The sequence below is a fragment of the Leptodactylus fuscus genome, chromosome 2 (assembly GCF_031893055.1).
Source record: "Leptodactylus fuscus isolate aLepFus1 chromosome 2, aLepFus1.hap2, whole genome shotgun sequence".
Lineage (NCBI taxonomy): Eukaryota > Metazoa > Chordata > Amphibia > Anura > Leptodactylidae > Leptodactylus > Leptodactylus fuscus.
The window spans coordinates 137867344-137895059 of record NC_134266.1 but is presented as its reverse complement, the minus strand read 5'-3'; the positions used below and the strand labels follow the sequence as shown (position 1 = coordinate 137895059).

The following is a 27716-nucleotide window of genomic DNA, read 5'->3' as shown; positions in this document are numbered from 1 at the left end:
TTACTGACAGTCTCTTGGAAAAAGGGAAAATCAATACGGTAGCACTTGCAAAAATAGGCAACACAAAAGCTAAAACCCAGTTAGTATATAGAAAATAATCACCTATGCTGGCTAATACTCTACATGCAGTTTACTAATATCTGGCCAATTTTACACTTTGGGAGGAAATTGTCTTTAAATTAGTATCCAATATTATTGCCGAGTAATCTTATTCTTCAATGGATCTAGAAAATTATTTCTAGATACAGGAAACACAAAGACAAAGCAAACTGTATGTAAGAAATTATAATACATTTGATTACCCTGGATGGTTCTTTGGTCCGCATTGTGGATATATGGTCCGTTTCTGTGACAAGCAGATCATCTTCAGCCATTTTGACAGGGATATTGAGGTCTTGGTCAACACTAGATTCGACTCCTTTCAGTCTAAGTTTCTTTCCTGAATCTAGAGCAAAGTCTTGGATGTTGGTGATGTCCTTTGCAATCTTTTCTCTGTCCTGATCAATAATTTCCGAAGTCTTGCCGCCTAGTTTCCTATAAGCAGTCTCATCTATTAGTTCAGGTGCATTCTGTACAGAAGACATGTTTGCGTGTACAATAATATCGCTGTGTAATGGCTGGAAGACATCTTTATTGAGAGGCATTTTTCCATCTTGGGAAACAAAACTTTTATCCAATGGATCATTTCTGCCTGGTACTTGCTCTACACATTTATTCTCTACTTGAGTATTCTGATATACTGGGTGCCTTTCCAGAATTGTGGAGGATTCATCTAGATGAATTCTATCTTGTACATCAGCAAAAGGTAGGTGTTTCTCAAAGGGCTGTGGAAGACCAAGATCTGGCATGGATGTTTGTGGCTTTCCATCAAGAGTGTCTGTATTCTGTTCTTTCACTTGCGATAGAATAGAACGTACAGATGAGTCACTTTTCATGGCGCTTGGATTGGTTATCTGGTTTCCAGGTAAATATGATTTTTCAACTTCAATTTGAGTGTTACAAAGATCAGATGGAAAACCTGACAAACTATTGTCTGCACGTAAAGACACGTCCTTTCTTATGGATGTAGTTTCTTCACCAACAGACCCCTCCACATGACCATCATATGACACCTTTCTTTCAACTCCCGCATCCCTTATGGATGGTGTTAGGACACTAATGGTATCTGACCCAGCTGCTTGGATCACATCATGGTCTACTTTCTCATTGACAGATGCACTATGTTTAGTCAAGTCAAGAATGGATGAACTGTCTTTAGCAACCAATAAGGTCGGCACATTATCACCAACAGAGCTTTCTTTCTTAAAATACACTGGCAAGTTTAATTCACTGGCATTAACATTTGCCAACATATAACCTTCTGTAACATTTGATTTTCTGAGATCAAAAGGTGTTTTATTTTCAGAGGGAACATCACTATGACCCATATCTGTAGTCTCACCTCTAAAAAAGAAAGACAATTTCTCCACCTTCCCATTATCTGGAATAACATGAATAGTATGAGCTCTCCGTTGACCATCATCATGATCACCTTGTGGACCTTGATGACCATGGTTATCTTCTGAACCAAATGTGTGCTTATCTTGAGCCTTCTGAGTTGTAGAAGATATAAGGTGGGACAAGTCTATCTTAGAATCTACAGAGACTGCTGGCAATGCAGATGAATGATTTGCCAATAAATCAAGTTCTATATATCTGTGTCCAGTCAAAACATCAATTTTACATTTTTTTAACATGTCCGTGTAAGGAATATTGCCTCTCTCTTGCTTATTATCCAAATGACTTGAGATACTACTACCATGACTTGAAGACAATGCTGTCTGATCCCCTCCCAATGACTGAGAAAGCTGTAACTGATAAATACACTCAAACTCGGAAAGTTCCTCAAACAGATCTTGATCGATCAGCCCATGTTTCAGAGAATCAATCACAGAAAATCGGATTCCTGATAAATGATGGATTATACCGCCGTCTTGGATTTGCTTTGATAAAAGTAAGATGGCATTATGTCTGCTTAGAACACCCTTATTGAGAGCGTCTACTAAAGGCAAATTTTTCTTCGATTTTGGATCCGTGATCCCACTTGACTCCAGCTGTAGATGCAGAAACTTCCCTTTAGTGCTTTTGTCTGTACTTTTCCCTTTAGAAGCTTTTTCTAACTTTATTAGTTCTTCATTATCGGAAGGATTTATCAAATTCAAACTTGAAGCCAATGTGACCGATATCCTCTTGCCTCTCTTCACATCATGAATCCCCCCAGTGATCACCTGGACCTCTAAAACATTTCGAGCAACTTCTTCAGCAATGAGATCTGCTTTCATTGCTTCTTGAATAGAATATATCTGGCTGTTTTGCATGTCTACAACACCAGCAATTGACTTGTCTGAGTTAAAAACTTTCTGCAAGAAGTTCTCATCCATCAGCCCCTCATCTATCACATCAGGGATTGTTAATGCTTCACATGTATGGGAATCAAAAAATCCAGAAAACAACCCAAGTCTCTCCATGAGTCGTAAAGCAGTGTGACTTGAGATTACCCCCATGGCAACTGCCTCATTTAACAGTAGCTTCTGGCCGGAATTTGTATCTATAATCCCCCCATTCATTATCTGTTCAGACAGCATATCTAAAGTATCTTCCTCTTCATAGTCAAAAGGAACATTTTCAACAGAATCCATATTGCTACTATTACTTGGTGAGACATGCATCCCTTCAAGTTTCCTGCTTGCATTTCTGGAGTTCTCAATAATACCTTGCTTTGAAGTTACTTTCAGATGTTCAACATCTTTATGTGAAATTTGTTTTATGTTAACATTTTTACTTTTCCTATCGGGGGATATTTCCGAAAAAGATTTTTCTATAGTAAGTATTTGACTTTGAAAGTGCGTCTCATTTAGCGAACTTTCAGCTTCAGACAAGAAACATGGCTGGCCATCATCCAGACCTAGGTTACCACCAGCAAGACTTATTCCCTTACTAGGAAGGACTGGTTGAATGCTGTCATTTTTGGTTGATTCTTGATAAGACAATTGTGAATACTCTAAGGGTTGTTCATCTGCAACAATGTGTCCAGAGGAATTTTGGCCTTGAACAGAAAAAGATGTTGTATCCCATATTCCAGGGTGACCCGCACATGAGGACAAACTGCTCTCTCTTGACAACAGACATGGTTCCGGCTCTTTCCCTTTGTCTGTATTTATGCCTGCAAGAGCTGCCATAAGTTCAGGACTGTTTTCTCTGGTCTGTTTTAGATCATGACTATTCTTTTTGGCAAAGTGTTTAAGATCAGGACTTGCTCCGCTAAAATTGTTTTCACATTCTCCTAAGAATAGTTTTTCTTCTGGGTTGCCACTGTTTTCAATAAGCAACAGTTTCTGGCCATTCTGAAGGTTTATGTAGCTCAAGTGTCTTAATGACAACACCAAGTTCTCTTTGTCTTCAGATTGTGAATTCCTTAAAATTTCCAGGCCGTGCATGTCAACAGGATGTGATCTGCTCGCTGTAGAGGCAGACAATGGCTGCACTCCAGGGTATTGGTAGCTTTCTGCTGTCAGACTAGATGATATATCCGGAATTACTGCAGACTGCAAAGTTTTGGCAGTGCTTTCCTCCACTAAACCACACTGAACGGCCCTGTCCCAAGTCATAACTTCTTTGTTTTCTACAACATATAGCCCTTGAATCTTGTGTCTGTTGCCAAGAGTTTTCATTGCAAAGTCAGTAGATATATTGACTTCCTGCAGTGTATCTGAAACAGGTAGGACTTCAGCAGATTCTGGCCGCAAAAAACCTTTTATGGAACCCAACGACTCCAATATATGAAGTGCAAGCTTTGGTGCTATAAGATGGCATTTAACTGCCTCATCCAAAGATATTCTTTGGTCAGTTCCCACATCAATAATACCACCATCAATAAGCTGCCTTGTAAGCAGAGCACAAGCCATATCCTTGTCTATCAAATGGAATTTCATTGCTTTATCAACACTTAGCCTATGACCAGTTTTTGGATCTATTATTCCCCCTGCAAACAACTGTGCTTCTAAAAGCCTTACAGCTATTTGTCTGTCGATGAGTCCCTCTTGCACGGCCTTATAAATGCTCACTTTTTTGCCTGACCTGAGACACACCATTCCACCAGCTAACTGTTGGACTGGAATAAGCCTCAGCCCAGTGGACTCATGAATGATGCAGCTTTCCCTGAGCTCTATTAAATTCACTCGCTTAGCAGTGTTTGGATCAATAAACTTCTTACAAGGGGCCTCAATCTTTTCCATTAGGTTACTACTAACTAGAAGATCCTGGATAGATTCTTCTACATTAGTTGACAAGTCAAACAAGCCAGAAGCCATATAGATATTCAAGATCTTCAGTCCAATATTTTCAGATATTTCCCCGTCTTTGATAGCAGTAGCGAGGACCTGAATTTTGTGCTTTTTATCTTTGTGTTTGTCCAGCATTGTGCTAGCTAAGCGCAAATGTTGAAGACGCTGGAAAATTCTTAGATCGATAATATTCTTCTCAAGAGCTTTTTCTAAAGTCACTTTCTCATTTATTTCAGGAATGATCAAGCCAGAAAGGACAATCTGGGCTTCCAATAGCATGATGCCAGTATCTTGGTCAATAAGACCTTTCTGCATGGCCCAGAATATGGGAAATATCTCCATGGATCCCAGATCTATAACTCCAGCAATTATGTTACTTTCCTAGAATGAGAGAAAGATAACATTAAGAATTACAAAATTACCAAGTGAAAAAAAGGCTGCAGCAACAGGAGAAAGAAATTGCCATGCATGATTATAGCTACAGATATACGGAAATTTCCACAAGCGCTATTCAGAGCCACCAGAAAAGATCAAGCACAAAACAAAGATTTATATAATTTGTAGAAAAAAAACACAAAAATAAAAAAAAATAAATTAAAAATTTGCTTTTACGATGCCCATCACCTATAATTATACGACTAAACACATATTAATCATTTCTCCCCAACACAGACCATGCACCCAAGCACAACTTATAAGAAAGGCTATAAACATGCACTTGCTAAGCCCACATACCTAACTGGCTGTTTACAAATTTATGGACGTGCATCTCCTTACACATAAAATAAGGAAAACTGAGATCAAAGCACAATAAAACTGAAGAAAGAGGACATACAAAGTTGTTTACTTACCAGCCATGGAAACGCAACAGACAAGAGAACCTTATAGGACGATGTATAACACATAGGTAAAGCTTTGGTGTTAGCTTCCAGCATGCCAGCACTGCTTGCAACACGAAACCCCATACAGGGATCTTCCACTTCATTATTTTATTTTATTTTATTTATTTTTTTACAAGCAGAGGTTTGTATATAGCCTCTGGATGGTTAGTCGAACTTGTAAGCAGGGATGCTAGTTAATTGGTTTAAGACATGAACAGGACACATCGTGCTCAGTACATAGAATATACTTCCACAACATTAAATTGTGCTCCATGGTCTCAACAAGTTTGTTAAAAGCAAAAAAGAGAAAATGGTTACTTTAGAAGAAACACATTAAGGTGAACGTGGTAGTTTCACTCTCTACTGAGACATTCACGTGCGTGTATTAAACACAGTAAAAACAGCACAGACATAAATGTGGTTAAGATGTATGACTGACAAGATATTCACAAAGAAGCAAAACACAAAATGACACATGGTCACATAAACCTCAAAGGGGTTTACCAAGTTTATTCTTGTTTTTTTAATGTATTACCGATTGATAGGATAACAGCTAATTGTTTGATGCCAGTGGTTGGACCCCCACTGTAAAAGAAAATGGGTCCCAATGTCCCTCCCACCTCTCTAGCATGTGCGCTCCTTTCATGTCTATGGGACTGCTGAAAACAGCAGATGCCCATTATGGAAATCATTATGGTTTACATCGGTAAGACTGCAACCAATCTGACACTAGTCACCTATCTTGCAGATGGGTGAGAAGTTTAAAACTTGGAATAGCCCCTTTAAATTGAATGGAAAATTTGGAGAAGAGAGAGGTACATCTCCTTACAATGATATGGTATCTTAGCAGAAATGGTACAGGAGGTTCCACGTATAAACCTTATACAGTGAGAAATAAAAAAGATTTTCTCAATATTGTTCCATTTCAGGTTTTTATACCATAAAAAGACAAAAGTAGTTGATTAGGTAAAACAATACTACTGGACATGATGTAGCTCTCTCTCCTCCCAAGACAAATGACAACACTAAAGGCTTAAAAGATATCAACTAATCTACCTACGTATATACTGCAAGTGAGGATGGTCATACATATCTCTACATACTACTACTACCTTTACATGAATTTATGTATGGAAATACAAGGAAAATGGGATGTAGTACTCCATACCTTCTGTTCAGCCTCCCGAGCAAGCTCAGTATGAAGCACTTGTATCTGGTTATCAGACTCTTTACAGAGCCTGTCATAGGTTCCCTTTAGTTCCTGAATCTGAGAAGAGATCTCTGCTTTCTCCTCAGGTGACAACCTGTTGGAACAAACATCTTGAAGATAAATCAACTATGACCACCAATCTCTACGGTGATTACAAGAGCATTCATGTAGTTGGTGGAAAAGGGTAAAAGTCAAACTTTGAAAAAAATTATTTTCTATAGGAAAAGTCTATGTGGTTAGAAATCCCAAACCCTGGTATTGGCAAGGATCTCTCCATTCAATTGTACATGAGTATAAAAAATAGCATAGGACACCTGTTCAGCTGTATTTGGACACTTGCACACTTGCCATCATTTCAACCTTCAATCTGGCTACAAACTGGCCCTAATTTCTTGTCAAAGCTGAAGTCGCAGAGGTAGGACTCACAACTATTAGGAATTTACCTTGTCCTCATTCGTCGTCATACTATTACCCTGTGCTGAGCATATAGTTAAGGTTCTGCTTCATAATAGAACAGGGCTGTAATACCATGGGCACACAAGATGTGTGATTTAATAATATAGGAAAAAGGAAAAGGGGAAAAAAATATGCTAAGCCCCTCCAGGAGAAATGGCTTTGTAATGTCCAACTCCACTCCCAGTTATTGGTGTCTGGCACGGATTCAAACCTCCTCGGCTCGAGGCAAATATACAGCTTCAAAAAGTGAGTAGATCCAGCCAGTGTAAGAATGGATAAAACTTAACATTTATTCTTCTATAACATTATAAAAGTTCCGTCACAGCCCAGCTGACACATTTCGGAATATACCCTTAATCATAGCCTGGCCATGATCATAGCCTTAATCAGGCTATGATTAAGGATATATTCCGAAACGCGTCAGCTGGGCTGTGATGGAACTTTAATAATGTTATAGAGGAATAAAATGTATGTTTTATCCATTCTTACACTGGCTGGATCTACTCACTTTTTGAAGTGATGTGTGATTTATCCCTCTGGATGCTGTGATCAATAGCAATCACAGCAGCCAGGGACAAATTCGGGCCCCCAAAGAAAAGATCGCAGGTTTCTAGGGATTGCTATGGTAGTCAGGAGGCCATGCATAGTTCCCATAAGAACTAACGTGCGATGTTCTGCAATACTATTTACTGCAAGACATTGCACTGGGGTGCTGATATCCCAGGTTCAAGTTCCCTTGTAAGACATGTAAACGGTTTAAAAAAAAAAAAAAAAATTTACAATATACACTAATAAACAATAAGGTTTTTGTTTTTTTTTTTTTAAAAAAAAAACCTATAAAAAAAAATCTATGATGTAAACAAAAATAAACAAACATGTTAGGTATCCCCACATGCATACAAGTCCCCACTATCCAAAGATAGTTTTATTTGTCCCGCACGGTGAACGATGGAAAAAATATACTGAATGCGCAAATTGACAGATTTTGGTCACTTTACCCCCCCCCCCACCTTCCCCAAAAAAACAAAAAAATGATCACAAAATTCACACTTATCAAAAATTGTTACGAATAGAATGTACAACTTTGCCTTAAATGAAAAGCCCTGTCAAATCTCCATCAACAGTTCAGTGAAAAAGTTATATGCGTCAGAATATGGTGACCCCAGGAAAATTGTTCATCGTCATTATATGCATGTATGAAAAAAATCGCCAAACATTAACATACAAACTACTCTGCATCCTTAAGGGGTTAAGGAATATCCTGTGAAAACAGGCATACATTTCTGGCTGGGGATACCCATGTAATGACTAGCAAGAGAAAAATAAACTTGTTTGGCAAACAAATACTTATGATTCAGAAATCTTTCTGGCGCTATACACCACTATAACGCCTACAAAAGAGTCAGCATCCAACTTGATGGTTCATTTACACAAACCATGGCTCTGTGTGTATGCTTTCTATCTAGCATCAAAACACTTGATCAGATCTCATTATGCTTATGTGAAGAATGTCTTAGGCCTCGTTCACATCAGCGTTTGTATTCCGTCCAGGGGAGTCCGCATGAGGACATCCCAACCCCCCCGAATGGAATACCGAACGCAACTTCAAGCGGTGTGCCAGTGAAAGCACACGGACCCCATAGACTATAATGGGGTCCATGTGCTTGCCGCCAGATCTCTGCAGGGATCATGTGGACAGGAAAGTAGTTCACAATCTACTTTCTTGTCCGCATGATTTGTGCGAACAATAAGCGGCCAGCACACGGACCCCATTATAGTGTATGGGGTCTGTGTGCTTTCTCTGCACATCACTTGCAGTTGCGTTTGGTATTCCGTTCAAGGGTCCGCATGCGTACTCCCCGAACGGAATACCGAACACAGATGTGAACCAAGCATAAGTTTCTAAAAGCACACATACACACACAGATTTAGTGGTACTTACTTATCACTGTTCTTGGCTAAGAAGATCTGCATAGATTTAATAGCTTCAGAAACTTCATCTTTTTTTGAGAGAAGCTCTTCGCTTAGTGCCTATGGGAAAAAAAATACTATTTTAGAAACAAGAAATCAACGTGTAGTTGAAAGAATGGGGAAAACTATATCAAAGGAACAATCAGTACAGAAATAGGCAATGTATTTATTTAAAAAAAAAACAAAACACACAACACATACACCACCACAATAAATCCCTACGTGTTTTAAAGGTTCATTTAAAATGATACGATCATCAATATTTAAGCAAAGGATGTTGAACTGTTGATTATACAGTAGATCTGGAAATAAGCCCCTCTATATCAACTAGGTCTCCAGAGTGTATCAGACCTCTGTCTGTTTTCATAAGTGGATTTGCTTCCCATTTATTCTTACAGGGCTCCACAGTAGATTAACACATAGTATATGAATAATGCCCTGGTCCCAGCTACTACTGTCACAAGGAGCCAAGCGGGTGCACAAAGCAAGGCACAGCGTAAAGGGATACACTTATGTTCATATAAAAGTTGACACAGCTTATCAATTTATGTTGCAGGTTTACATCACAAAATTCAGTCTTTGCAATGCAGAGTGTGAAATCTGTGACAAACCCCCAACATTAACGCTACATATTCTGTATCAATTACAACTTTTCATACTTTGCTCTTCACTGCACACCAGTCCCTTGTGTACATACCCTAAGAAAAACAGCAGAAATAGTCAGAGCAATTTGCATGCCAGACGTAACTACATACCTTTTTCTCTGAGATTGACTTTTTCAGGTCAGCACTGTTTTCTCCACGTGCTGACACCACCTGGGACAGGCTAGAAACCCAGCTAGAGAGTTGCTTCAGGCCATCAGCATGCTTTTCTTTCTCTTCTTCAAGGACTTTCTATAGTTATAAGATGTCCATAAAATATAGAATTATTTAAAAGAAAATATACCATGAAATTATAAAAACTATAAATCCTCTACAAAAATGTCTGACTATCAGACTCTCTCAACCACAGATAATAAATCAAAGTGACCATAAACATGTTATTAGAAAGGCCAGCTATCCTTAGATATTCTGCAATAATGTTACGCTTGAGTAACGTGGATTATCATTGTTCTTCTACTGGATACTCCGCAGAACCTTACCTCTTCCTCTTCAAGTCTCCGAAGAGCATCGCTGATATACTTGACATGCTGTGTAGTTAAAGTCACCAGAGCTGTGTAGCGTGTTCGGAGATCCATAAACTGAATAAAGAGACCGGACAGGACATATAAGACATTCATAGTATGTCTACAAACGCATGCAAAAAAAATTAAAAATTTGATCACCTTACCTCTTGTGTTATAACATCTGAGGTAGACAGCATTCTTCTCCGCTTTAGTGGTGACTTCTGCTGTGATTCTACACAGGCCTTGTAGGTCATCAGCTGCAGCTCATAATCCTTGAAAAATAATTTGTCAATTGAATTTTTATTAAGTCAGGATTTAACAGGATTGTGCATCCATTGATACATGCTGTACATAACACTAACCTTTACAGACACCGAATACTGCTGGGAAAGGGCCTGACATTCATCTAGACGAGACTGATTCCGCTCTATTTCAGCCACCAGTGCCTATGGAATACAAAAAAGTCTGAGGCCAAAATAGAAGCACAAAGAAGTGCACTGTCATAGATTCTTCAATGAGCATCAAGATCTCTGGAGGTGGACTTGTAACCTTGAGATTATTGAGATTTTTCCACAATTTTTGTTCTCCAGTCCTCAGACAGTTCTCTTCTCTTATTTCTGTTCTCCATGTTCAGTGTGGCACACAGACACACAATGTAAAGATTGGGGGTTATTTATTATCTGTCCCTTTTTTGCCCACGTGAGCTTTGCCCCTTTTTGATCAAAAAGGTTAACCTGCCCCTTTCTAATGCATTCTAACCTGGCAGGGTCTTTTACGCTGCCCATGGACTGGAGTGCATTTGCGCCTTTTCAAAATAGACACAAGTCATAAATACAGCATGAAAAGGATCTTCATCTAGGTCACGACCCCTTTTCTCGCCAAAAAGGTAAAAATGGCAAGAGCAACATCACAGTGTGAAAAAAGGCCCAAATGCTTCATAAATGAAGTGTAGCACAGAAAAAGACCTCACAAAGGAGCAAATTACACCAAATAAGGTGCAAGTAGTTTAATAAATATGCCCCATTGAGTTAACTTCTCTCCTTTTTATCTGGTTTCAGGAGTGATTTTTTTATATTGCCCACACCTGTTAGGGGGCGTTAACATAGAGTTTCTGTGCGCTGATTCTGCTGTGGAAATCGCATCAGCATCCACACGGAAATAAAGCCTCCCATTGACTTCAATGAGTTCCGTTTTCCGCGCAGAACCCATTGAAATTAATGGGGGAAAAAAGCATCCCATTGATTTCAATGTGTTCCGCGCGAAAAACGGAACCCATTGAAGTCAATGAGAGGCTTTTCTTTCCACACAGATCCCATGCCAGAATCCGCGCCAGAATCCTCCTTGTGAATACACCCTTGCTTGCCACAGAGGCATTTGATTGAGCATCACATGCTTAAAACAAAGTTATTTACCCACAATTTTGAAAAAGTGGCAACAATTTTGTCCGCCCCATTTTTGTGTGACATTTTCCCCAATTTTCCTTTTATTCTCTGTCTTTTGTGTTGTTCCAATACACACAAAAGAAATAAACACATATATAACAAAACATGTGTAATTGCAATAATTTTCTGGGAGAAATACTTAATTTTCTGAAAAATTTCAGGGGTGCCAACACTTACGGTCATGACTATGTATTCTAGGGAAATAGGTGTGATTTGAAGTTTTATTTCTTTTTACTTATTTTATAATGCATTTATTAGACCCCCTAGAGGTCATGAACCCCAGGGGGTCTGATCACCAATACAATGTATTACAATGGTAATGCACTGCATAATATCAGCATGTCAGACAAGCGTGGTTCCCAGCTGTCATGGCAATGGAACGCTTGCTCCAGATCTCGTTCCGGAGGCCGGCAATATTCGTAAATATGGTGACACCAAGAAAAAAAACACAAACATTGCCAAAGCAAGGTTCCTTGGAAAAAAATATATACTTCATCGGTTTCTCAAACAGAGAACATGTAACAATTTGTAAGGCATGTACCTGAAAAAAACGCATTTTATCAAACCTTACCGTTTGTTCATTAAGTTGATCAGACAAGACTCTCCTGTCTTCCGACTGTCCAGGTTTCATCATTTCCTGCTGTGATTTTGTTGCCTCTATCCACTGGATTAAACTGTCATGGTGCCCCCTGTAACTTTTTAATACTTCTCGTATTGTGGCCAATTCGGTTTGCCTGAAATCATTGAAAGGGGGCAGGTTAAGTGAATAGTGGAAATCTTCATGTAAAATGTTGTTAAAAAAAAAAAAAAAAAAAAAAAAAAGGGGGAAGGAAATCAAATACCGTGTTTCAAGTTGAGCGTGAATACCACTCCACCGCTCCCGAAGTTTAATGGTCTTCTCTTGATACTGATCTATATCAAGACTGCGTTCTTGAGTCTTCTGATTTAGGCGCTCTCTTACTTCCTTTGATTTTGCGACATCCTCCTCAAGTGCAGAAATAACATTCCCTTTCTCTATTGCTTCATTCAGCCATTGCTGTAAAACATCAGGTGGATACTTATCAATACGATTTCCTATTTCCATGTTGGTTTAAAGGGTTGTATGTGTGAATATATGTGGATTATATTAGAATTAGATATTAGTAATTTAAATGCAAGTCACCCCCTCATGTATTGTATACTGCACCTACCTGTAATAAGTCTTGTTGACACTGAATGGCACCCGCATCTGCAGCAATGGTATCTTCCTGGCTAAGTCGGGTTTCAAAACCTTTAACAAGAGCTTCTGCACTCTGCAAACTCCGTATCACCACATCGATTGTCTTCAGTCTAGTGGATTGAATAACAGAGACAAAGACTAAACACTTGTTCACGTCACAATCACCAGCTCAATAAAAAAAATGTCAAAAAAATGTGACCAGTGCAACATCAATATTGCCATCATGTCTATTAATAAATTCTACTTCATTTTAGGGTACACAGATATTTGAGGCAGAATTCAACTCAAAAAACACCTTCAAACTCTCCCATTCGTTCCAATGACAGTAAGGAGCAGGTTTTATTTTCTCACTGATTTTTCAGCAACAGGAAAAAAAAAAAAAAAAAAAAGAATCATCATCATATCTTCAGGCCAGATCATCCCTGCAAATCCCAATAGCAGTTTTGGCAGAATACGTCTGACAATAGGTCCTGACTCTTCTTGGAAAAAATCTGACTCTCATTCTGAGTTTGGGAGGTGTTTTTTTGAAGCAGACTTTGATGCAGATTCTATCTCAGAAAACCTTGTGCAAAATATTCTGCGTGAACTTGCCCTTCCTGCACACATCAACAGTAACAGATGAAAAATGGGTGGTTTTTTTTCATAATCAAATATGCAAAAGATAAAGGGTGATACTTCTAAAATATGTTGTTTAAAATATATGGGAAAAGGAATGTGTAATGGAAGCTGGTAAAAGATGGCATTCAGCTGGAAGCAAACGGGAACAAACAGTCTTGTTTACTTTTAAGACTAATTTCTAAGTGTGTATACGCTACTGTGCAAAAGTTTAAAGCATAAGAAATATTAAAAAATATATGAAAAAAGGTGTGGGAGGAAAAGATGCAAAGTAAGAAAGATTTCAAAAATAGATGTGTTAACCGTTTGGGTTTTTTTTTTTTTGTCAATTCACAAAACAAAGCGAATGAACAAAAGAGAAATTTATATCAAAGCAATATTTGAAGTGACTGTCCTTTAGAAATTGGCTGAAAGGACCTAGATCCCTAAGATAGGGTATAAACAAAAAAAAAAATATATTTATATATAAAACTTCACCTTTATTTAATTTAGTTTAAAAAACTAACTGTATATATAAAAGGTAGAACGTTAATATTGATCGGCCAACCTGACGTTCATAAAGCCAATATACATGTGTACCTTAGTCCATTGGTACACTAGGGATATAGGTATGAAGGGGACCAAGATATTCAAAATGTCCCTATATACTAATACCCTCACTCCCTATATAGTATGTGCGCATGTCAAGGGATCCTGGTTCTGAATACATTTACTCTGAAATCCCATATATCGATATCAGCGAGAGTGCCGATCCCCCCTGAGGATACTGGCCTAATGCCACACCAACAGGGAAGGAAATCGCCACCCTACACCAATGGATATCAGAGCTTCAGACCAGTTGCCCCAGCCACACATATAACTTCTGAAACAGCCCTACGCGTTTCGTCTTATTCAAGACTCTTCAGGGGCAATTTACAAATGTTGTTAATCACGGCAGCATAGAGCTGCATAGATAGATTCTTGGCGGTAGATGTGCTGACCGTCGGCAGGACCGCTCACCGGCAGCGGTGAAGCGTACTGCTCATGCCGATCTATTTAAACCTGTAGCCACTCCCCCCACACCATGCTAAGCCAATCACGCTTAGTATACAAACTCAACCCACTTGTTTGCCCACGTGTGTAGGAACATACGATTCTACATGGGCGGCATTATAGTTGTAAATTACAACTGCCGAACCCTTCTCTAACATCATCCTATATGTACTTCAACTATCCATTCAGGATATAGGGTGCTGGTTATATTCTCCACTTCTGTACATGATCCGTGTCCAATGCGTCCCCAATGAGGTTGACACGCCCCCTTCTTTACGTCACGCGCATGCGCGCGGACCTTTTAAAACAGCTTTTGTTTCTTTTCGCTGTTTCTACTGACAGGAGCTGCAAATATAGGACCGGATCCCGGGAGATAATGATTAACCAATACACAACTTCATCCTTAGTCCCAGGACATTAACACACTATAACAAACAACGGGAAACATATATGTGGGAACCAGATAACTGGCCAGGTTATAAATAATAGGGAAACCTATAAACAGACTCTGATTGTACATAACTCGCTGGACCTACAGCTAAATGACTTAGTGCATCCCAAAGGGATACATTCGACAGATTAAGATACATCTACTAGATACTGTGTAACAAAGGTATACTCTGGTAAGTATAACACCCATCTCAAAACCTATCATGTATACCACTGCCTTATTAAATAACTTCGGGAAAAGGGCTAGAGAGATAGAGGGCAAAAGACCATTGGTGACATCTCAAAAATGTTGTTTTACACTAAATTTACAGATGGCAATTAAAACTGATGTTATCTTTTTTATATTTTTTATATGAAGCAGGTAAAATCCAGCTGCTCATTCAGCCCCTTCGGGGATACAGTATCCAATCTGTATATCCATTGAGCTTCTTTCTGTAAAATCAATCGATCCCAATCCCCCCCTCTCACCGGGGGTTTCACCACCTCTATGACTTGGACCTTAAGGCCGGCTACAATTCCAGCATGTTTGGTTACAAAATGCCTTGCCACCGGCGTGTCCCTCTGATTTTGAATGTCACAGATGTGGTCCCTCACTCTCCTCCTCAGTTGTCTAATTGTTTTTCCCACATACAGCATGGGACAAGAACAACTCAACAAGTAAATAACACCCATAGTGGTACATGTGGCAAAATCCCTAATGGAAAACGATATATCCCGAGTGCTATTGTGGAAGGACTTATTTTTATCGATGAAGGGGCACGCTGTACATTTACCGCAGCTAAAAGTACCCATTGGTTTCTTTCCATTTAGCCAAGTTTTCTGTTGCGGTGATCTAGGTAAGTGGCTATGGACCAATCTATCCTTCAAATTTCGTCCACGCCTAAACGTGATATTGGGTGTATCACCAATTATTCCCCCTATCACGTCATCTGCCCTCAAAATATTCCAATACTTCTAGAGTATTGATCGCACTTCCTTATGGCGACAGTCATATGTCCCAATGACCCTTGCCACATCCGCCTCTTTTGCCCGTGTTCTAGGGACCAGAAGTGTAGTACGTTCTGTCCCCTTCGCCCTTCTATATGCCTTCTTGATCACTTGTTGGGGAAAACCCCGTTCTTGTAATCTAAAGGACAGTTCACGAGACTCCCTGGAAAAATCCTCCTCTAAGGAGCAATTACGCCTAACTCGTAAAAACTGCCCAGTAGGTACTCCCCTTTTCAAAGGTTCCGGGTGACAACTCCCCCAATTTAGTAAGCTGTTAGTTGCCGTTGGCTTACGGTAGACGGTCGTAGATATTCTCCCATCCCTCAACCTGGTAAGTTTTAAATCCAAGAAGGTCATATGCTCTGTATGAAACTCTGCCGTGAACCTAAGTCCTAATTCGTTCACATTCAACTGATTAACGAACTGATCAAACTGATCTTTAGTTCCCTTCCACAGAATCAGAACATCATCGATATATCGACTCCAAAGATCAATACATTCACTCCATGTGGCATCCTCAGCATATACCACTGTTTCCTCCCACCAGCCGAGGAGGAGGTTTGCGTACGTGGGGGCCACAGGGCTCCCCATAGCCGTCCCCCTCAGCTGGTGGAAGACACGCCCCTCAAATGAGAATGTATTCCTTTCTAAAACAAAGGACAAAAGTTCCATGACCAGTTCATTATGTGACTGCATCTGTACCCTCCGTGATTTCAAAAAATACCGAACGGCCTCATATCCCTTGGTGTGTGGAATAGAGGAATAAAGCGCCTCGACATCCAGGCTAGCAAACGCCATACCTTCCTCCAACACCACCCCCTCCAATTTCTGTAAGATGTCCATAGTGTCCCTAGTATATGATGTTAATCCCAACACAAATGGCCTTAAGATGTTATCCAAATAAATACTTGTATTTTGTGTCAAACTCCCTATCTGAGACACTATCGGCCTCCCTCTCAGGGGTTCCAGCCCTTTATGGACTTTGGGTAGTGCGTAGAAAGTTGCCAGCACTGGATGCCGAGGCGCCATAAAATCCCTCTCATTCTGATCAATGAGTCCCCTCTGGAGGGCTCTATCTAAAATATTTCTTAATTCAGAGGAATACTCGCCCACCATATCCCTTGTGATCACCTCATAACACTCCGTGTTCTGCAACATCCTCCAACACATCTCAATGTATCTCTCTCTGTCTAAGGCTACCACATTTCCGCCTTTGTCGGCCGGTTTTAAAATCAAATCATGATCTTTTTCCAATTTTAGTAGAGCTTCAATCTCCCCACTATCCAAAATCGAAAAATAGGGCAATTTTCTCCCTTCCATTTCCCTCAACTCTTCTGTAACTAATTGAAGGAACAAATCCATATGGGTAAAATCGCCCGGAGGGGGTTGTTTTCTACTAATTGGTTTTAGTGCAGTAAAGGGTCCTGTCCCTTCTCCTCGTTCAGATTCCTCCAGAAGACCCTCAAGTATCTGTAAACCTTCATAATCCGAGGGTTCTAGACCAAAGGCCTCACATTTCTCATGCATAGATTTAGTGTGAAACTTTCTCCATTTTAGCTTCCTAACAAATAGGTTAACATCCTTAACCCAATTAAAACTGTTATATTTCACTGTCGGGACATATGAAAGGCCTTTCTCCAATAGTGCCACTTCGGCTTGTGTAAAGATATGTGAAGAAAGATTGACAATACAACTATGGTTGGGATTTCTCGTATCTCCATTTTGAGTCACCCTCCTATTCACACCCCCTTGACCCAAATAAGTGTGTGGGCGACACATCGTTGTTAATTGTCTTTCCTGCCTCGCAGTAGATATTTCGAAATGGGGGGATTTTGATCTAAAAAATGCTCCTTATTTCCACCCCTTCCACGTCCCCTCCTACCACGAGACTGACTTCTTGATGTGGGCCTGGGATTCCTTATTGTCTCACCCCCTCTACTACCAGAGGTTTCTGAATCTGTTGTTTCTCCTTCCGAGGAGGAGGGATCTTTATCTCTAGATCTTCCCAAGTTGTTACTGACCACCTCGTAGGCCCTACCTTCCCTAAATTCCTGGAGGTCCCTTAGGAATTGAAAGTGTTTGCGTTCTTTGATCTGTGAACCAAATTTTTCTACCACCTGTTGTAAATATTTATCTTTACTCTCAAAGCCAGGCAGCTCTACCAATGTTTTCACTTTCTCTCTTTCTGTATTTAGTTCAGACTCTAACTTCTTTAATAATCCCTTCTCCTCCTCCAACAAAATCTGCATCAATTTCAGTGAGCTAAGTGTAACCTCTTTTTCCCACTTCTCCTGCAGACTCTTTGATCTTAGTCTCGGTGCAGGTACAAGTGTGATTCTCAGCCCCCGCGGGACAATATTATGTTTGATGTAATTTTCAAGAGATTTCACCTCCCACCAACTTCTATAATAGTCCTTATAAGATTTTGTTAGCTGTTTGAACGCTCCTTTTAGGGAGATAGTTCCCAAAGTAGAGATGGGTAGTTCACCCTCCGAAAATACACACTGCGCTTCGCTCAGTAGGTTATCAGTGTTAACAGCAGAAAACACAAAGCCTGCCATTCCCTCAAAAGAAATAATAATATTTGCTTCTTGGAGCTAAACAAATTGAACAAAAATCACTGAAAATCGGATATCAGAGACCCATATCATTACATAAATTCACTGAAAGGACCTAGATCCCTAAGATAGGGTATAAACAAAAAAAAAATATATTTATATATAAAACTTCACCTTTATTTAATTTAGTTTAAAAAACTAACTGTATATATAAAAGGTAGAACGTTAATATTGATCGGCCAACCTGACGTTCATAAAGCCAATATACATGTGTACCTTAGTCCATTGGTACACTAGGGATATAGGTATGAAGGGGACCAAGATATTCAAAATGTCCCTATATACTAATACCCTCACTCCCTATATAGTATGTGCGCATGTCAAGGGATCCTGGTTCTGAATACATTTACTCTGAAATCCCATATATCGATATCAGCGAGAGTGCCGATCCCCCCTGAGGATACTGGCCTAATGCCACACCAACAGGGAAGGAAATCGCCACCCTACACCAATGGATATCAGAGCTTCAGACCAGTTGCCCCAGCCACACATATAACTTCTGAAACAGCCCTACGCGTTTCGTCTTATTCAAGACTCTTCAGGGGCAATTTACAAATGTTGTTAATCACGGCAGCATAGAGCTGCATAGATAGATTCTTGGCGGTAGATGTGCTGACCGTCGGCAGGACCGCTCACCGGCAGCGGTGAAGCGTACTGCTCATGCCGATCTATTTAAACCTGTAGCCACTCCCCCCACACCATGCTAAGCCAATCACGCTTAGTATACAAACTCAACCCACTTGTTTGCCCACGTGTGTAGGAACATACGATTCTACATGGGCGGCATTATAGTTGTAAATTACAACTGCCGAACCCTTCTCTAACATCATCCTATATGTACTTCAACTATCCATTCAGGATATAGGGTGCTGGTTATATTCTCCACTTCTGTACATGATCCGTGTCCAATGCGTCCCCAATGAGGTTGACACGCCCCCTTCTTTACGTCACGCGCATGCGCGCGGACCTTTTAAAACAGCTTTTGTTTCTTTTCGCTGTTTCTACTGACAGGAGCTGCAAATATAGGACCGGATCCCGGGAGATAATGATTAACCAATACACAACTTCATCCTTAGTCCCAGGACATTAACACACTATAACAAACAACGGGAAACATATATGTGGGAACCAGATAACTGGCCAGGTTATAAATAATAGGGAAACCTATAAACAGACTCTGATTGTACATAACTCGCTGGACCTACAGCTAAATGACTTAGTGCATCCCAAAGGGATACATTCGACAGATTAAGATACATCTACTAGATACTGTGTAACAAAGGTATACTCTGGTAAGTATAACACCCATCTCAAAACCTATCATGTATACCACTGCCTTATTAAATAACTTCGGGAAAAGGGCTAGAGAGATAGAGGGCAAAAGACCATTGGTGACATCTCAAAAATGTTGTTTTACACTAAATTTACAGATGGCAATTAAAACTGATGTTATCTTTTTTATATTTTTTATATGAAGCAGGTAAAATCCAGCTGCTCATTCAGCCCCTTCGGGGATACAGTATCCAATCTGTATATCCATTGAGCTTCTTTCTGTAAAATCAATCGATCCCAATCCCCCCCTCTCACCGGGGGTTTCACCACCTCTATGACTTGGACCTTAAGGCCGGCTACAATTCCAGCATGTTTGGTTACAAAATGCCTTGCCACCGGCGTGTCCCTCTGATTTTGAATGTCACAGATGTGGTCCCTCACTCTCCTCCTCAGTTGTCTAATCGTTTTTCCCACATACAGCATGGGACAAGAACAACTCAACAAGTAAATAACACCCATAGTGGTACATGTGGCAAAATCCCTAATGGAAAACGATATATCCCGAGTGCTATTGTGGAAGGACTTATTTTTATCGATGAAGGGGCACGCTGTACATTTACCGCAGCTAAAAGTACCCATTGGTTTCTTTCCATTTAGCCAAGTTTTCTGTTGCGGTGATCTAGGTAAGTGGCTATGGACCAATCTATCCTTCAAATTTCGTCCACGCCTAAACGTGATATTGGGTGTATCACCAATTATTCCCCCTATCACGTCATCTGCCCTCAAAATATTCCAATACTTCTAGAGTATTGATCGCACTTCCTTATGGCGACAGTCATATGTCCCAATGACCCTTGCCACATCCGCCTCTTTTGCCCGTGTTCTAGGGACCAGAAGTGTAGTACGTTCTGTCCCCTTCACCCTTCTATATGCCTTCTTGATCACTTGTTGGGGAAAACCCCGTTCTTGTAATCTAAAGGACAGTTCACGAGACTCCCTGGAAAAATCCTCCTCTAAGGAGCAATTACGCCTAACTCGTTTTCCAGGGAGTCTCGTGAACTGTCCTTTAGATTACAAGAACGGGGTTTTCCCCAACAAGTGATCAAGAAGGCATATAGAAGGGCGAAGGGGACAGAACGTACTACACTTCTGGTCCCTAGAACACGGGCAAAAGAGGCGGATGTGGCAAGGGTCATTGGGACATATGACTGTCGCCATAAGGAAGTGCGATCAATACTCTAGAAGTATTGGAATATTTTGAGGGCAGATGACGTGATAGGGGGAATAATTGGTGATACACCCAATATCACGTTTAGGCGTGGACGAAATTTGAAGGATAGATTGGTCCATAGCCACTTACCTAGATCACCGCAACAGAAAACTTGGCTAAATGGAAAGAAACCAATGGGTACTTTTAGCTGCGGTAAATGTACAGCGTGCCCCTTCATCGATAAAAATAAGTCCTTCCACAATAGCACTCGGGATATATCGTTTTCCATTAGGGATTTTGCCACATGTACCACTATGGGTGTTATTTACTTGTTGAGTTGTTCTTGTCCCATGCTGTATGTGGGAAAAACGATTAGACAACTGAGGAGGAGAGTGAGGGACCACATCTGTGACATTCAAAATCAGAGGGACACGCCGGTGGCAAGGCATTTTGTAACCAAACATGCTGGAATTGTAGCCGGCCTTAAGGTCCAAGTCATAGAGGTGGTGAAACCCCCGGTGAGAGGGGGGGATTGGGATCGATTGATTTTACAGAAAGAAGCTCAATGGATATACAGATTGGATACTGTATCCCCGAAGGGGCTGAATGAGCAGCTGGATTTTACCTGCTTCATATAAAAAATATAAAAAAGATAACATCAGTTTTAATTGCCATCTGTAAATTTAGTGTAAAACAACATTTTTGAGATGTCACCAATGGTCTTTTGCCCTCTATCTCTCTAGCCCTTTTCCCGAAGTTATTTAATAAGGCAGTGGTATACATGATAGGTTTTGAGATGGGTGTTATACTTACCAGAGTATACCTTTGTTACACAGTATCTAGTAGATGTATCTTAATCTGTCGAATGTATCCCTTTGGGATGCACTAAGTCATTTAGCTGTAGGTCCAGCGAGTTATGTACAATCAGAGTCTGTTTATAGGTTTCCCTATTATTTATAACCTGGCCAGTTATCTGGTTCCCACATATATGTTTCCCGTTGTTTGTTATAGTGTGTTAATGTCCTGGGACTAAGGATGAAGTTGTGTATTGGTTAATCATTATCTCCCGGGATCCGGTCCTATATTTGCAGCTCCTGTCAGTAGAAACAGCGAAAAGAAACAAAAGCTGTTTTAAAAGGTCCGCGCGCATGCGCGTGACGTAAAGAAGGGGGCGTGTCAACCTCATTGGGGACGCATTGGACACGGATCATGTACAGAAGTGGAGAATATAACCAGCACCCTATATCCTGAATGGATAGTTGAAGTACATATAGGATGATGTTAGAGAAGGGTTCGGCAGTTGTAATTTACAACTATAATGCCGCCCATGTAGAATCGTATGTTCCTACACACGTGGGCAAACAAGTGGGTTGAGTTTGTATACTAAGCGTGATTGGCTTAGCATGGTGTGGGGGGAGTGGCTACAGGTTTAAATAGATCGGCATGAGCAGTACGCTTCACCGCTGCCGGTGAGCGGTCCTGCCGACGGTCAGCACATCTACCGCCAAGAATCTATCTATGCAGCTCTATGCTGCCGTGATTAACAACATTTGTAAATTGCCCCTGAAGAGTCTTGAATAAGACGAAACGCGTAGGGCTGTTTCAGAAGTTATATGTGTGGCTGGGGCAACTGGTCTGAAGCTCTGATATCCATTGGTGTAGGGTGGCGATTTCCTTCCCTGTTGGTGTGGCATTAGGCCAGTATCCTCAGGGGGGATCGGCACTCTCGCTGATATCGATATATGGGATTTCAGAGTAAATGTATTCAGAACCAGGATCCCTTGACATGCGCACATACTATATAGGGAGTGAGGGTATTAGTATATAGGGACATTTTGAATATCTTGGTCCCCTTCATACCTATATCCCTAGTGTACCAATGGACTAAGGTACACATGTATATTGGCTTTATGAACGTCAGGTTGGCCGATCAATATTAACGTTCTACCTTTTATATATACAGTTAGTTTTTTAAACTAAATTAAATAAAGGTGAAGTTTTATATATAAATATATTTTTTTTTTGTTTATACCCTATCTTAGGGATCTAGGTCCTTTCAGTGAATTTATGTAATGATATGGGTCTCTGATATCCGATTTTCAGTGATTTTTGTCCTTTAGAAATTGGAGTCCTGGAAGCAATTATATGACTCTCACAGAACCCTAATCTCAATATCATCAAACCTGTCTAGGATTACATGAGGAGATAGATGGATTTGAGCAAGCCTACAGCCATAGAAAATCTGGGGTTAATTCTCCAAGATGTTTGTAGTACCTACAAGAACTGATGCAAGAAAGCGCATATATATATATATATATATATATATATATATATATATATATATATATATATATATATATCTGCCTAAAACATTTGCACTATATTGTATACCATTCAAAACAACAGAAAAGAAAGGCAATTCACGTATGAAGTAATTCACAATATGTAAGGATATTGGGTGACTTCATGACAGCACTTACTTTTCCAAAAATACAGTTGACAAGCCATAGACTTGATCCATTTTCCCTACTATTAGGTCCAGCTGAGAGCGGACATTTGGTGTACTGGAGCCACTTGGAGACATATGCAAAAAATGGTCACAGCGCTCAGATACCATTGACAGTTCAGATTTTAATCTTTTCAGTTCCTCCTGCATTCTCTAAAACAGGGAATAAGAAGGAAACATAAGTGAAAACAGTCAAAACAATACACCAAGATCAATTAAACACATGCAACCCAATGGATGAGTTAAACGTATGCAAACCTCTTGCTCTGATATCCTAATAGTATTTTCATGTATTGCATCTCCATCACAGCCTGAAGGATTCTGTAACCTCCTCACCAGTCTTTGTTCACAGTCTTCTAAATGTAGGCGAATATTGTGAAGTTCTGATAAATATGTTTGTGCTAAAGATTCATCTTTGTCTTCTGAAAAGGAGAAAACAACAAAAATATGTTACCTCCTGTCAGATTAAGGGTACCAGTTGGCTCTCCTTATGACCTCCATTTCTCACCAGCCTCAATTAGATCCACTAGCTTCCTACATTGCTCTTTACAGGTCTCTACTTCTTGCTCTATGTTGAGACGATCAGTAGATGAGAATATTTGTGAGTCTTTGCTGTCTTCCAGGAAATCATCCAGGTGTGACTGGAGACTGGATAGAGTCTGCAACCGTTCTGCCAAAGGCAGAACCCTAAGCTGAAAACAAAGGCTTAGTAAGAGGCACTTTCAGAAGACATCTGAGATAACTCAAGGTGTCATAATAAGACATTTTACCTTGTCCATGTTCCATCCTTGAACCAAGTCTACATCTTTGCGTAAATAATGCCAAGAAATCAAACTCTTTGTATTGACGTGTAACTGATGCCAAAGTGCCATCACTTTCTGGTACAGCTGTTCCACTCTGCAAAAAGTCAAGTGTTATGAAATGAAAGTATCCACATTTCTAGCAGCAGTGACCCAAGTTACTTTAGACAATCTACTCACCTGACAGCCATATCTATTGCTTCCTTATTGGGTGGAGGGATGAGGAAGCACACCGATGGGACCATGGCCTCATTTCCAGTTGTGCTAATCACTTTCCACTTTGTTCTTTGGGAGTTATCTTCAAGTACACATTCCTCATTTCTACATATTGTAATCTGTTAAGAAGGAGGATTCATTGCATGTCAAAACAGTCATAAAATGTGAATCAAATCTTGGCATCACCGAAAGACAATATTTTCCTGGATTTCCCATAATTCTTACCTCAATTTGCCGGTAATCACATATAGCTCTGATGGGTAGTGTTCCACTTAGACTATGTTCTGGGTTTCTGGGCTTAAGCTGTATGATGTTCCTGGATCTTCCTACCAGACCAGCCACTGTACTTCTGGATTGGATGAGTTGTTCCTTCTCTTCCTAAAATAGACCATGAAGGCTGAGATGTTAACCCATCTATACATAAGTACATAAGGTAAGCTGATAACCAGAGGTAAGAATTTTGTCTAACCATTGAGTCTTGTAACATGTCTTCCAATCGGTTCATACTAGTACTGCGGTCTGAGGAATATTTTCTTTTAATTGATTCCTGGAGATTTTTCAGATAAACTTCCGATTCCCTTACATCACTGAAAAACTATTGGATAACAATGAAATATTAGCTTTGAGAAGCATAAAAGGGGTAGTCAACATTATAAAGAGATTTAACCTACTTGGAAATATGCAGAATTTTCCTTTAAATGCTGCTCTACGCAAAGACACAACTGCTGCACCCACTGCCACTGAGAGACAACTGCAGCACTATAAGCCTAAAAAAGTTACACACAAAGAAAAAAAAACATAATTAGACAATGGATATCTACAGATTATAGACTATATATTATTATCCATGTAGCCCAGTACATCCGACCTAACAAGTACCTCTACGGTTTGCTTTGCTGGATGATTTTCTAGTGACAACAATTCAGCTGTTTCCTGCAAGGACTGAATGACATCATGTTTCTGCTCCAGCTCCTGCTCCAGTTCCTGAAGAAGAGGGAAATATTAAAAAAAAACAAAAAACGTATGACTATCTGAAGCAGTGACAACAAAGTGTACATCTCACAAACATCCACTAGAAGCTTACAGAGAAGTAATCCTTCTTCATCTCCATGTTGGCATTTCCATCACTCCAGTCATAAGCAAGCTCATCCTCTTCCTTCTCATTCAACCAGATGATCTGTGCTGTAGCTCGAGATACAAAATTATGGAGGCTCTCTAAGTGGCGTAGACGAGAGCTTGAGGTTTCCTACATAGAACAGTAGTAAAAGGAGGTCATTAAAGAAGCTGTACAAATCTATTCGTAGTTTTCCCTACTCAATATTTCCTTACCCTTAGTTTGCAGTACTGTACTTCAAGCTTGCTTAAAGTCTCTCTATAGCTGCTACGGAAATTTGGAGACATTTTAACCTTAAATGAAACAAGATTTAAATGTAATTAATATTTTCATTTCTAGATAAATTGGCTAATAATACGCTTCGTGTAATTTTTCACAAGAAAAGCATGTAGGCGGAAACTCCAGTAAATAAGTAGATGTCGCTATACATACAAAAGCCTAAATAACGACCTGACTCCAGACAACAAATGTGTGGGTGAAGGATACATGTATACACACCCACCTCATAACTCCTTGCTTCACGCAAACTTGAGGACAACTCCTCCACGCTGGTGTGTACTTGCCGTTGATTTTCCAACTGAGTCTCCACACTTGGAAGATCACTACCCCACTCTGCACGTTCCAGTTTTAGCTGAAGGGGAAAAAAAGTTTAAAAAATTTGCTTTTAAAACATCTGATGTGACTTCAAAAAATAAAACCTGTGAAAGTCAAGTAACTCTGTAAATGCTCTATTGCATTTTTCACATAGACTAAAAAGGAACACTATATCCCTAGCCACAATCTGTAAGAAACCAATATAAATTGTTAGTCATCGCAGTGAAACATAGAAAAAGATCCTCCCACACATCTTCAATTCTATTAAATTCTAGAATTGTTTTAACATAGCTTTAGTGGACCTTTTATCTTTTTTTTATAATGTTATACGCTTCACTGGGAATTCTCCATGGTTAAGCCATCCCACAAACATAGACCAATGACACAAACTGCCAAAAGCACCAACTTGGATTCCACCCAACCATTAGTCAAATTCAAACAAGGATAGATAACACACAGTTCACCCTAGCGTATGTCTCTCAGTTGTTCAGGTCCTAATAGGGACCAAATAGATGAAGAGCCCATCCGCTAAAAAATCGTTTACCCGAGAACCCTATAGAATATAATGGGGTCTGCTGGTTGTCCATCAGATATTTGCCAGTTTTATACTGAAACTAGCAGAGACAAGAATCTTGTGTGAGGTTAAGGCCCCACATTGCAAAAACGCAACTCTTTTTGTTGCATTTTTTTAAGCCAAAGCCAAGGATGGCTACAAATGGAATGGGATATATCTAGGAAGTTCTTCTATTTCTACCTTTTGCTCAATCCAATCCTGGCTTTGGCTGAAAAAATCAAAGCAAAATCTGCAACAAAAAAAAGCTGCATTTCCACAATGTGGGACCTCAGCCTAAAGGACATTTCTCTGAGCAGATTTTAGATGGAATCTGCGGAGGAGTCTCCAACACAGATGTGAACCTAGCCTAACTCCTAAAACCTAGCATTTATTTAGGCTTTACATAAAAAAAATGGGTTAAAACCCAGGTCAGCAATGTTACTGTCATAATGTGTTGGAATAAGTAGACTGAGAAAATAACTAGTCATCTATATTTTGTGATGTATCTGCAGATTACATCACACTGATTAGATTGCATTGCCTGCATTAAAAACTAAACATGTGCCCCACCTTGCGACTTGTGCTTTTTCTGTATCTTCTTTTTCCATAAGGAAATCACAGCACTGCTGCACATTGCTTTGCAATTTACTAATACAGTTTGCACTGAGACTTATTTGTCAAAATTGTATAAAAATAAAGCTAGTATTGTAACTAGCAGTAAAACACAGTAGCCTTTCATTTTTACCAGGCAATTTAAGAGAGAGAGAGAGAGAGAGAGAGAGAGAGAGAGAGAGAGAGAGAGAGAGAGAGAGAGAGAGAAGGGAAAACAATTTTCACACTGTTAGCCAGTTAAAAAAAAATTACATAATAAATGATAGCGTTATTATTTTCCCTGCATTCTTTTTCCTTTCCTGTATTTGAATAAATTTTTCTCAATAAAAACTAAATAGAAAATAAATGATACCAACATATTTTTTGCATATCTACATAGTTAAAGATATAAAAAAATGTCTTAGCCTTTTACACTGATGTGCACCTCCATGCAAATTTTCACTCATGTATTAGAAATCCATGCAAACTGGT

The 27716-nt window shown here is 39.8% G+C and overlaps 1 protein-coding gene across 16 annotated transcripts in view; it reads right to left on the bottom strand.

Annotated features, from left to right (window-relative positions):
* Window positions 1-27716, bottom strand: part of MACF1 (microtubule actin crosslinking factor 1) — a 197635-nt gene that overhangs the window by 89034 nt on the left and 80885 nt on the right. For 11 of the 16 annotated variants that reach the window (XM_075264659.1, XM_075264658.1, XM_075264665.1 and 8 more), the window contains 22 exons: window positions 25989-26117; window positions 25702-25779; window positions 25457-25618; window positions 25252-25356; window positions 25044-25139; window positions 24842-24967; window positions 24598-24750; window positions 24337-24491; window positions 24127-24253; window positions 23865-24048; window positions 23615-23778; window positions 23331-23509; window positions 12638-12776; window positions 12290-12483; window positions 12019-12181; window positions 10368-10451; window positions 10170-10277; window positions 9982-10080; window positions 9596-9733; window positions 8812-8900; window positions 6372-6507; window positions 303-4703 (listed from right to left, as the gene is read on the bottom strand). In XM_075264659.1, the coding sequence (XP_075120760.1) occupies window positions 303-4703; window positions 6372-6507; window positions 8812-8900; window positions 9596-9733; window positions 9982-10080; window positions 10170-10277; window positions 10368-10451; window positions 12019-12181; window positions 12290-12483; window positions 12638-12776; window positions 23331-23509; window positions 23615-23778; window positions 23865-24048; window positions 24127-24253; window positions 24337-24491; window positions 24598-24750; window positions 24842-24967; window positions 25044-25139; window positions 25252-25356; window positions 25457-25618; window positions 25702-25779; window positions 25989-26117 (7209 nt within the window). The remainder of the gene's footprint in view (window positions 1-302; window positions 4704-6371; window positions 6508-8811; window positions 8901-9595; window positions 9734-9981; window positions 10081-10169; window positions 10278-10367; window positions 10452-12018; window positions 12182-12289; window positions 12484-12637; window positions 12777-23330; window positions 23510-23614; window positions 23779-23864; window positions 24049-24126; window positions 24254-24336; window positions 24492-24597; window positions 24751-24841; window positions 24968-25043; window positions 25140-25251; window positions 25357-25456; window positions 25619-25701; window positions 25780-25988; window positions 26118-27716) is intronic. The other 5 variants (XM_075264664.1, XM_075264667.1, XM_075264668.1 and 2 more) reach the window with 2 other exon arrangements.